General features: G+C 33.2%; 1 protein-coding gene across 1 annotated transcript in view; it reads right to left on the bottom strand.

Moving 5' to 3' along the window:
• Window positions 1-5,282, bottom strand: part of LOC148616131 (purine nucleoside phosphorylase-like) — a 30,696-nt gene extending 25,414 nt beyond the window's left edge. Inside the window, exon 1 of the mRNA XM_088582843.1 lies at window positions 5,081-5,282. Within this exon, the coding sequence (XP_088438969.1) occupies window positions 5,081-5,217 (137 nt within the window). The 5' untranslated portion in view covers window positions 5,218-5,282. The remainder of the gene's footprint in view (window positions 1-5,080) is intronic.
• Between the last annotated feature and the right edge of the window lie 8,209 nt (window positions 5,283-13,491).

Below are 13,491 nucleotides of genomic sequence, written 5' to 3'. Positions count from 1 at the left end.
ATAGCCCTCAAAGTTTAATATTTGATATTTTTACTAAATTTTCTACACTTTTTACAAGATAGGACATAAAAATCAGCCAAAAAGACCAATTTTCCATAATTTGGACCTATAACTTAAAAAAATGCATATTTTGAAGGATTTTTGTAGTGTATTCCTCTCATGGCAAAGTTAACAAGATCTTCAAGTAGTTTAAAGCTATTTCAAGAAACTTTTCATTTTGCCATGGCTTCAGCTTAAGGCTAAAAACCACTAATTCCACTTCCCATAGGCTTCTATGCTAATTTCACAATATTCAATGGCTTCTCTGGACTTTACCTTAACTTTAACCTGCAGATGACTATATATCAGCATGATTCTACATATGTCAGCTCACAATCCTCAGAATGGCATGTGGGGTTAGCAGACTTGCAGTGCAGTACTGGTCACCGGAAGTGAAGGGTCTATAAATAGCATGGGAAATCCCAGTGTTTTCACAAGATAGGGGTATATTTAAAAATCATTATGGAGATTAGGCTTCACATCACAAGAAGCAAAATGCACCTATAAAATGTACAGAAATGTTTTTCCTTTCAGAAACTCTTTAAATTTTTAAAATAAGATGAGAACTTTTTTCACAGCACTAAGAGGAACAGGGGTAATTTCTGCGTAGGACTATTTTTGCGTACGTTCCAAATGCTCATTGGTTGAATTGGTGGTCTGTAACCTGAATGCAATTACTGAATCATTTTTTTAAAACTAAATACATGTATATGCATTATACAGTTCATTTCATGTGAAAGAATTTTTAAACAGGTCATATACAGAATTTATAGATAGTCAATTAGCTGATCATTGTAGGGATCATTGTAGCTCATACATGTATGTATTTCAAACAAATTTTAAAACAGGACGTTGTAAGACTTATAATCATTATGTTTGTGAAAATGTTTCATGGTGAATAAGAGGGGGTCTAAGAACAAATTATCAAATTTTAGCTGAAAATGTTCCATTAAAATCAGTCATCTTTTAGTTAGAGAACAAAGGAAACTCACAACAAAGATTTTTTTTCATCTACATGTACATAGAACCAATTCACTTACTTATTAATCTTGTCTATTATTTCTGGATTCATTTTCAGAAGGTCACTTTCTCACTTGTTTAAAATGACTACTAACACCTTATACTGTATTTCTATTTCTGTTTAAACTTGAATGAAACCTTTCTATATTCTTCTATGTAAATATAACCAAATATCCTGACCAATTTAAATCCATAATCTAAACCTGCTTTTCATATAGTTACGTCAAGTGTTTAAAGACCAAATGCCCAAATGGAAGAACCATGGTAGTTATGTCACACACTGTTAACCAATGAAAAAGGACCATCACAAATGATGATATAATGAAATGTTGATACATGTACATGCACTGAGTTTATATTAAGGGCAGTGGTCATGTAACTTTAAATATGGTAACTAAAACTTCTAGAAATTAGCCTAAAAATTAATACATAATGTTTTGTCATGCACATATCAGTGCCTTATCACCTTAGACAAAAGTTTGTGAAAATGTTCCATGGTGAATAAGAGGGGGTCTATGAACAAATTTTCAAATTTTAGCTGGAAATGTTTCAGTCATCTTTAACTAAATCTCTACAGTCTCCTTACACTATCAATGGTTTTGACCTAAGAGATGACCATTAGTTATTTCTTTTTCTTGGTTATATTTGAGAGAAACTTGAAGAACGAAAATATTACCCGGACTTCCAGGTTAGGTCACTGGCACAATCACTTCTGTCCACCTGAAAACGGCAAAAAAAAACCCCAAAGATCCTGGTTGTTAACTGGTTGCACATGGGACGACGTCTTCAATGATGTGATCGATGATGAAATAATGAAGAAAACTGATATTCAGCAGTGTCTATGACCATCATGGTTTCTAATAAAAATGGGACAGAAACATTTGAACCAGACTTCGCCGAACTGACATCTGTCGTGAAAAATTTTGACAGTAACTTGAAGTATGTTCATCTTCATAAACAGAGACTATGATACAGGCAAAGGCGTTTCAAACACAACTGCCACCAGAAGAGATATAAATAGTGTGTTGAAGTAAAACATAAATTCATCAGTCACAGATAACGAAAAACCTCCAAAATTGAGAAAAGATATAGAGAAAATGAATGGTTGGCACTATTTAATAAATTAAAATAAATATAGCCTTCCCATATCTATCTCTAGTTGCAATGAGTATGCCCCTTTAGGATAAGTGGGCTGCCCCACTCATTGCAATAGTTCTTTCTCAAACGAAAGCTAAACTATGTGGCCTGTTTGACCTTTTAGGTGACATTGTGTGTTCCAAAAAATATATATGAATTCCCAAGGATGGCATACCTACATGTATGTTTGAAGGTGCCAGTGGTCACATAGGTAGTTCCAACCTCCCCCCTGACTTTTCTCCTCTCCCCTGGGTTCCAAATGCCTTTTATCAAATTTTCTGTTCTTGTCTTCATTGCAAAAGGGGGTAAGTAGTTTCTGATTCCCATACTGTCATTCCAACTTACTGGCCCTTTCTGTTGTGACTTGGCAAAGATTTGCCATATTCAGTTTTTTTTTGTTGCCCAATCGTGATAGAGATATGAGATTTGATTTTAATTGTTTTACAAGAATTATCACAAGTTGTAAGATACTGAATTTAATGTGTAAACACTGGTCCAGAAATATTCACATTGGGAGACCTTGCGTCATTTTTTTATAAAGAGCAATCAAGGAACCAAGGTTATAGCGATAATCAAAAGAATGTAATCCAGGGACAAAGACCAGACATGGAAAACAGACATACACAACAAAGAACATAAAGTAACTAAAATCATACATACAAAGTAACAAATGCAAATGAGCAACTCGGGCTCCATATAAAACATTAAAACTGGCACCCTGCATAAGTTATCATTTTCACAGGTAATTCTACCAATGGTTAAAATGAAACCTCACCATGTAAGATTCATTGTCTAAGTGTCTCCAATCCCAGCATGGACATTTCAGGAATAGCCATAGTCAATTTCTAAAGCCATTCTAGTCAGTGTTTATTACATGTTTTGAATACATTCTATAGACAGTGTTTATTACATTTTTTTAATACAATCTAGTCAGGGTTGATTTATACCTTGTCTAGTCATGAACAGTTTTGTCAGATCTGAATTTTCTATGTCTCTTTTTTTAAATGATTTGATATTGTAGTCAATATTCATAAGTGAGAACATAAAATGTTTCTTCAAAATTTGTCTTCTGATTCAATGTATACACAAAATTAATTTCTTGATGCTGATAAACTAAAATATTTCCCCTACTGACCTACCCACCACTCTCAAGGTGCAGTTGGGTTATAGCAAACAAACAATATTTTAAGGCTAGCCTCATGTAAATGTTTCTATGGTTTAATGATGAGTTTCACATTTCATTGGTACTGGCCATTTAACAGTGGGAATCACTGAACCTTCAACCTTTTGATCTTCTATGTTATAAAAAGTTACCCTTCCTTATGCCAAAAAAATGAGAATAATAATAGTCTTGTTTCCTGTAACCAGCTAGAAAAAAAATTGGTACAGGTACATGAAGGTTGGCAGGGAAATGATTTTATTTTTCCAGAAAATTTTACACTGAGTAAATTTGGAAACGATCTAGACTTTAAAGGTGCTTGAGCCAAAATGGCCATGAAATGTTTAGGGTAGGCACAAAAATATGGTAGGTAGGATAGCAAGAAACAAACATATTATGTTTGCCTTATCTCCATCAATGTCACATTTAGCTGACATATTGTTTTTACTATATTTTGTTCTGTCAACTAAACTCAACATTAATTTGTATGCATAATGCATTAACATTTGTAATAAATCATTACTTGCATAGTTCACAACATAACATTAAAATTAATAGTAGACTTTTATTTTAGTGTCTTTAAATGTCCTTTTTCTAGAACATTTATATCAACTTCAATGTTGTTTATATAATGTCCTTGACTCATGATGACACACCTCCAGTTTCAACCAATCAATACCTTAGTAACTGTCAACAAAGAGACACTCCTCCAGACCGAGATATAATTATGACTATATTTGTAAACAGGACATAAATTCAATGGGTTTGATATAATAGGGTCTGACTAAATGCCAACACATGGAAACCGGTCAGTTTTAAATTAATACAAAATAAATGTTCAGATGTAAGGTGCTCACATGTATATTACATATCATTTGAAGACTAAAAGTTACAGAATATACAAAGAAAAATTTAAACTGATATGACTGTTTTATTACAGTATAAATAAGCTTAAAACAAATTAATTTATGTAGATAGAAAAGAGCTGTAAAAACAGACAAGACAATGTAATAAATACAGCATATGAACTGAAAGTGGAAGAACTTAGAAAAACAGTTAACATGATAGCAAAAAAATTAAATGAGAGCAGAAAGGGTCAGATATATACATTTATCATTTAGTGAATGGTATCAAGTACAGCCAAGGAGTTTTACTGGTATAAAAAGTTAATATTAACATCATTAGTATAGCAATATCTATTATTACATGTAATTACACATGAAAAAAAAAAAAAAACAAAAAAAAACAAAAAATCATTTCACTTAGATAGCAAACCAGTGTTTATAAACAATTATTAAAATAAAGATGACACATTTTACAATTCTTTTCATCCAGGGAGATGACCAAGCAAAACAAAAATTAGCCTCCCAGGCCCAAGAAACAATTTTAGTCATCTCTTTCATTTAACCTTACTATCTTACAACTGACACAGATAACAATGAACCGGTATATACTTTAAAGTTAGATACACACTACAAGACTAAGACAAATATTACTATCACATAATATGAGATGTTGCATTCTCTAATTTTTAATATGACACCCCCCCTTTTTCATAAATTTCTGGCTGAACTGAAATAACAAAAGAGATGACAAATGACATTATAGACCATAGACAAAAACGAGTTCGTTAGATTGCAAATAACAAAAACAAACATTTTCAAAGGAAAAACAGAAAAGCATAACTAGTTGTGTATTCCATGTGCACGTGTACGAACAACTTACCCGGTTAGATCTAAATGGATGTTTCTCTTTTTTGCAGGATGGTCTCCGTTTAATTTTGAATAATCACCATTAACTTTCACACCTCCATTCATTATTGGCTCTCCGTTGACTTGAACGCCTTGGTGACTTCGTTTCATGTTTTCAAAATGAACTTGGATATTGTATTGTTGGTAAATAAAACCTGTATGGCGGATGAATATATTTGATATACACACAGTCTACAGTAATTATATTTTAAGAAAGAAATAACTGCACCCAGTTTGGGAGACTATTTACCGTTTTCACTGTTAATGAATTACAGAAGTTCTGGTAATTTTTAATAGCAATACGTGGACTATTTCGTTCTTATAATGTAAATTAGTAGGGTCAAATACACCGGGTCAAATACTAATAGTCTTTAAATAATCACGCGTTTAATTTGGTTGTTGCATCATCTAAATAACGCGGCGGGTTTTATACAAGTTTCGTTTGATTCAGTTGAAACGTACTTTAAACCGAAAAGGGTTGATGTGTATAGCTAACAGGGTGATAAAGCAGTTAATTACCCCCAAAATTGTTATCGTTCCGAGGCGTAGCCGAGGGTGACAATGTTTTTTTTTCTTCAAGGAGTAACGAATTATCTAATATGGGGTAGGCATTGCCTAAATCAGCGAGCACCGTGGGATCTACTATACATGTACCGTCTGTGCGAGACTCGTAAAAATAATAATGGACATTACAAAGAGGGGGAGGGGTCAACCCGGATGAAAATTTTTGCTTCGCAAGTGCAATATTTTTATTTATATTTAACCAGCAAGCAAAATCAATATTTCTATTTGAAAATATGTCTTGTTAATTAATGGGGGAGTTTTTTTCAATAAATGAATAACTTGACAATTTTCCCCCAAAATTCCAAACCCATACCCTCTTTCCCCTCGCTCTCACAATGGTCAATAACTTTATAGCACTTCGCTATGCTTTACATTTTTTACCCCTTAAGGGCATTTCTAGCAACATCCATTTCAGTTTTGGCCTGTCAGATCAATCTGTACAAACACCGGAAATATTACAGTTCTCCACGGATGGTGGGAATATTTTACACATATCATGTGACGTAAACAAAATTCAGACAGCTGTAAATTCCAAACAAGAAAATGATTGCCTTTCATATCTTAGAAAAGCTATGCCTCGATTTTGATAAAATAAACGGAGTTATATTTTTTCCGAGGCGGGTTAGGTTCTTGACAACAGCAACAGTGGAAGAGCGGAAACAGCGGAGATACACGTACGAAAAAAAAAAACACAAAAAACACAAAAAAAAAGAAGAAAAATAACAATAATTATAATAACCCCTTACCCACAACTAAACCGTGATTATCAATGAAGGAATGATTTGTTTCTTTTCTTTTTGGGGGGGGGGATTATAATTTCTACTTAACATTTTAAGAACAGGTTTTGTCAATAGATCTATATTCATATTTATGGTTGTACAATGCCAATTAAAATGATGAATATTAATTTCAACACAGTATTTATATAAATCATCAAATCAATAAGGTTTTATTTATCATGGTCATTTTATTTTTTTATAGACCCTTTTGTGGTAAGTTAGTGAGCATGCCCGATATACACTTCCTCGAGGTAGGGCTTGGGTAGAACAAAAAAATTTTCCTCGCGGAAGTGTATATTGAGCATGCTTTACGCATGTTCATCGACTACCGCACCGTTAGCACAAAAGGGTCTATTGCCCTGTTTTAAATACACAAATCAGCATTTTCCGTTTCCAGAATATTTCAGGGTTTTATTTTTTTCAAGATGGATGGTATGCTGGACTGGAATTGGAAATGGAAGTTCTGTTCATAAAGTTTGTCATGTCAGTTTATATTAGTTTAACTTTTATTTATAATATCAATTAGCTGGTATAATGTTCATTTTCTCCCCATTTGGAGAATGCTTTAGTTCATAATGAGTTACTGAGAGATGATGAGATCGGTGGAATTGTTAACTTGGACGGATAACTACTAACCTTTCTTCCATGTCTTTGCAATGGCTGTATTTAAAAATTGCGCTCAAGATAACTCTTTTGCGCATGTCTTCTATTGAAAACCAATCGAAATTTCGTCCTCCATATACATCGAAAATCGCCTGATCGGGAGAAAAAAAATTCGCCCGTTTCGGCGAATCTCCCGATTTGGATAAATTCTCCGTTTTGGTGAATAATTCCCACCTGACGTTCCACGTATTTCCCGAAATCACTTTTTGTTACTTCCGGGACATGACTTTTTTCCTTAGTATATTGGGGAACCTTAAGGGAAATTTAGAAAGTACACGTAATAACGGTCGAGCTCACACCGCTTCGCGGCACTTGCTATCATCCTCTAGGCTATTTATTGTACTGAATGTTTCATTATCATTCTTTTTAAAATTAAATCCAACCAATCAGTTTTGCATGTTTGTCTTTCGTCTTTATTTTCTTCATTATTTTTATTTAATTTTCTTTCCAGTTTGAAACTGCAATGTAAACGTCCACTGCGATAATAACAACCCCTTTTTGTAACCATAATTCAGTGTACTCACAAACATAAAATGGCAATTATTTTTTAAAAATTTCACTTGTATATGGTTATTGATAATCTTTCTGTTACTGCAGGTCTTTACAAGGTAGAGTTTACCTAAAAACAAAAAAAAAAACAAAAACAAAAACAAACAAACAAAAACAAACAAAAAACAAACAAAACAAAAAACAAAACAAAAAACAACAACGGAACAAAATAAAAAAAATTGTACAAAAAACAACAATTAATTTAGTGTGTGGAAATTTAACAACATGACATAATTCTCATTTCTAATATGACGTCTTCATATCGTCAAACAGTATATGTTGGTAAATAAAACCTGTATGGCGGATGAATATATTGGATACACACAGTCAACGTGTCATAGTTTTCCTTTCCTCTTTCGTCTACCCGCTCTTGACTTTTTATGAACAACTCGGCGGGTGTTTCTAAAAAAGCAGAGGACGCTTACCCTACCAGTGCACCTGGTCCATGCTCCCAGTTTTTAGTGGAGTTCGAGTTGCTCATTTGCTTTTGTTACTTTGTATGATTTTAGTTATTTTTTGTTCTTTGTTGTGTATGTCTGTTTTCCATGTCTGGTCTTCGACCCTTGATTACGTTCTTTTGATTACCGCTATAACCTTGGTTCCCTTGATTACTCCTTCGCACCTGCGCACTGTCTTTTCTTTCGCTGTCGCTTCGAGACAAAAGACTCATTTAAAACGTTTACGCGATGATTTAACGACTGACAGGTTATCTAATGCTATACTGATACTGATACCGATGTTTATTCAATAGATGATTTACTTGGATATGTGGTTTACTTCTCAATTAATTCAACTTCGATACGGGGGAGGTTAAACGGAACAGCCGTTATTTTGGCTACACGTAGGGGAAATTTTCACAAAAATTACCGTATTTGTCATATTAGAAAAGAAATAATTTCTTCCGTGAAATCTACCCACGGAAGGAATTATTTCTTAATTGAATACTTACTTTCTTACTTTTTTGACAATTTTTTGACAATACAATCAGAAATGTTTGGTTCAGATTCATTGTACAGTTGTCATTAAAACTATACGAAAAAATTCTCTCTCTCTCTCGAAATTAGGGTCGGTCAGGAAACCCGAAACAGACATGTTTTTTTGGCCTAATTGCTTAAAGTAGATAGACATAATCCGCGTTCCTAATAAGATGACGATCCGCGTTTTATAGTGCTTTAACCCACAGTTTTTAGTGTCCAATTTTCTTTATCAGTCGGTGTAAAAACTTGTACGGTACTCTTACAAGTAAAATTGAGAGGATGATTTTGTAATAGATTACCGAGTTTAGATTCAATCAAGACTATTACACAATCGATATCAATGATAGAGAAATAACCCGACGAAGTCAATTTTTCGGATTTTTTTCTGACTCTTTCGACGATCCAGAGCTGTTGCAAATTCGTTGTCGACTTATACTACTGGAAATAATTACTCAGTTGGTGTGCTACGTCAGGCATCCTGTATCAAGTATTCACGGTGCATGGTACTGAAGACTACATAACAAAAAGAAAAATTTATTGTTACGCTTTTTTAGAAATTATACATAACAAAGTATTCATTATCTAGCACTAGTCGTTATCGAGCACTGTTAAGGGTAGTCTACACTGTACCAAAAACATTTTTGTTCATTGGAAATGCATATTTCTGTATGAATTTGAAAGATGACTGGACATTTGATTTGTGCATGATGTAGTTTAACATTCGTCTTGTACCAACGATAAGTAATCAAAAGCCCACGAATGTTGATACTTCCTGCTGCTTCTCGTTGCATATTCTAATGGTTCCCAATCATGAATTCAAATGTGCGTGCAGTAGGCATCTAAGTGAAACTTAAGCTGAGTCAACTGTGATATTTATAGTACCTACATGTAATAAGCTGAGTCAAGTGTGATATTTATAGTAACTACATGTAATAAGCTGAGTCAAGTGTGATGTTTATAGTACCTACATGTAATAAGCTGAGTCAAGTGTGATATTTATAGTAACTACATGTAATAAGCATATTAAACCTATCTTGTTTTTTAGGGCCATCTCCTTTTGCGCCAGAAATGAGACTCTTCTGCGCTAGTAATCCTTTGTTTTTGGCCAGTTTATTTTTCATATTTCGTAATTGAATTGCCACGAAAAAAATCAGAATCTTTTTGCGCCAAATTACATGTTAATAAGCAATTATATTGATATCATTTTAATGAAAACATACATTGTAAATTGTCAAAGTTATTTACTCCATATCAACTTCTTACGTGAACGAAAAGCTGGTGCACTTGTGCTCCTGACCTTCGAGTATATTGTGGCATGTATCTTCTCCATACTGTCGATGAAAAAAACTTTCTTCGGAAAGTACAAAATTTATAAAAGTTTATTAAAGTTTAATGGCCCTCTGAGGACACAATAACAATACAAACATATATGATTCAATAATAATAATACCGTATTTCACATATAAAAAATCTCAGTTGAGTACATGAGTACATTTGGTGACAGACGTATACATTGGTTAGTGCAATGGAGTCGTATTACTGGATCGATGTGGCTAACATCTTTCATGCATGTTTAGATATACATTGTGGTAATCTTATATTATACATTTTATTTTCATATTGTTTTGTGAAATATTTGACATCGTACGGTGGTACATTTAGGGCACACAATATTTTAAATTTCCCGTTAATAAGTCGAGCGCTCGACAGTATAGCTAGAGCGCTCGAGATAATAAGTCGAGAACTCGAGATATTAAGTCATGCACTCGACATAATAAGTGGAAAATTAAAAATATTATATGTCCTAAATGTACCACCTCAACATCGTTACGTCTAAAGATATTTTACAGATAAACTGGTAATAGTTTTTTTTCGGGGGCAATTCATCTACGTAGAAAAAAAATGGCGCAATTAATGCAATTGGTGCAAAAGGACGATGCCAGTTTTAAAAAAAAATGAAATGTGTGCGTATGCTATTGTTGGTGTTATTGCCAAAACAGTTAAAGTTGTTCGTAAATGTTCATGTACATTAAGGACCCATTGAAAATTGGATATCTTTTATAGGATCATTCAATGACGCCACGCCATTGATTGTCATCATACCCTTGAACTGGTACTGTTCATGCTTACCCATAAATCCGCTCCGGTAGAGAATATCATAAAGCTATGAATATAAGCTTTAAAATTATGTTTTAACTTAGACAAACAGAAGTTAAGCAGTTGACTTTATTTGAAGTATAAGACGCCTCTGATATATAAGATCTCAATTAAAAACGAATTGCGTGAAAGATCAGGTAGTGTAAATTTTACGCACTTAAAACGAAATGATTTATACTAACATGTATCTTTAAGTACAGTTTTTATAAAAATATAATTCATTTGTCATGCATAAATATAAGAGCAATTTTTTACCACATGTCCGTTTTTTTTTAATTTGTTTTTTTTTTGTGTCGAAGTTAGCCCTATTATGATCTTTATTACTCGTTCCTTTTTAAATCGGTCATACCACTCAAATAGTATTATGTTCTTCATCAAAGCACAAACTTAAAGCGGAAGTGATCTTTTCAGGTAATAAATGAATAAAGACACAGAAACATAGAATACACATTTTAGGATTACACTGCAAAAGTAATGAACCACCGTGAATATTGAACTAGTAGCAAGCTCGTTATGAAATACATGAAATATCCAGGAGCGGATCCAGGATTTTAGATTAGAGGGGAGGGGTTAAAATTTCGCCGAGCGGAACGAGGCGAAGCATTTTTTTTAGGTTAAATTTTTGAAATATTCTTCTAGAGTGGGTTCAGTGTAGATATCTTTTGTGGTACAATTAGCAAGAAATTAAAGTTTCAACCTAAAACTGCCTAAATCTACCCTTGACATCCTATACTTTGCAAATTTAAGGGGGGAGGGGCGCACGCCCGCCACTCCCCTGTCTGAATCCGCTCCTGATATCTGCGATAGGTCGTTCAACTAGAATCAATCAATCAATACTGTTAACATGGTATAAGGTTACCCATTATTAAGCATTCTAACTTCAGGACGAATTTAAGGGTTAGATAACATAATTAGGACAAGGATATGTTGTAAAACCGTCTTAAAACATGTTTTAGTTCTTATTGAATTTAAAATCCGTAAAAATCAATCAAAGCTTTTATTATTACTTACCGTTTACCATTAAATATATCTTTGCTAATATTTTTATTGAGAGTACATTCTTTATCAAAATGAACCTCATCATCAACTTTATCAAATGTACAATATTGACATTTTCTATTAATTTTATCTATATATATTTGAATAACTGTCAGTCTTCTCCCTAGAGAGTGAAGGCGTATTCTAATTTTACAAATAGATTGTCTTTAATAACTTAAATTTTCTTAAATTTGAATATTTCTCAAAAACAAAAGTGTTTTTTAAGAGCAATAAGTTAAAAGTTTCCTTTCTCCTGATTGTAGTAGAGTACTATTTTTTAAATCATTTCAGTATTGTATTAAATTTATGTAAATAGTAATCAAGGGAACCAAGATTATAGCGGTAATCAAAAGAATGTAATCCAGGGACAAAGACCAGACATGGAAAACAGACATACACAACAAAGAACATAGAGTAACTAAAATCATATATACAAAGTAACAAAAGCAAATGAGCAACTCGGACTCCACTAAAAACTGGGAGCATGGACCAGGTGCACCGGTAGGGTAAGCGTCCTCTGTTTTTCTAGAAACACCCGCCGAGTTGCTAATAAAAAAGGTTATCCTTTACAACATTTTTTTGTACTTTAGTGAAAGAAGCAAAACCATATTTCAGACTAAATGTATCAATATGTAGTCTTTTTAAGGCACATTCTTTTCTAGAGTACCATGAATTTCACATTTCTTTGATGAAGTTCTTTATTATGTAAAAGTGTATCATACAGAGGCCACTTTCTAAATTAGTTAATCTATAATAATATTTTAACATTAATGATATAAAATTAAAGTACATAGGATAGATGATATAAAATTAAAGTACACAGGATATGACTCCTAAAATAATTTTTAGAAATTTTATGTGCGATTTGTCACAAAAATCATTTTCAAATCCTTTTCAAAAATATACTGCTCAATCTTCTTACAGGTAGCAGAGATTACAGAAAACATTCTCTAAACTTCACATCCATATATTAAAATAGCGTCGAGCTTGGTCATACACATGAATGATGTTGATACACAATACCATATCATTTCTGTAAATAAACCGAAAACAAGTACTAGATTATCTCTCTTTGGTCTTCAAATATGCCGATGGAATTCTTCCAATTTTATCATAATATCACAGTATGTCGTATATTTCTAGGTAATCAATAATAATTCAATAACTGTTATATATTTTTCACAATGATCATTTTCAGTACCAGCTTAACCACTGAACCAGACCAGGTGCTGCCGACGACTGTGAAACTGTTTAGTCGTTTTATAATGATGTTATTTCAATCTGTTTCCTGTTACACGGTCGTCGAGAACTCAGGATAGAATACGACAGACTTCCAGCACGTGTTGACAGCTAAAATGACTATAATGTGACACTTTTTGTTGCGACCGACCATATTGCTTGACCAGCTTCTTATATATCCCAGATAGTGTTAAACCAACCAACCATATCGCTAGACTTAACAGAGACAAGCTCCTTATATATCCCAGATAGTGTTAAACCAAACAACCATGTCGCTAGACTTAACAGAAACCAGCTCCTTATATATCCCAGATAGTGATAAACCAACCAACCATATCGCTAGACTTAACAGAAACCAGCTCCTCATATATCCCAGATAGTGTTAAACCAACCAACCATATCGCTAGACTTAACAGAAA

This window comes from Perna viridis, chromosome 5, assembly GCF_037379345.1.
Source record: "Perna viridis isolate PV_CMFRI_1.1 ecotype Kerala chromosome 5, ASM3737934v1, whole genome shotgun sequence".
NCBI lineage: Eukaryota > Metazoa > Mollusca > Bivalvia > Mytilida > Mytilidae > Perna > Perna viridis.
The sequence above is the reverse complement of the archived record's forward strand: the minus strand, read 5'-3'. Positions and strand labels throughout refer to the sequence as shown.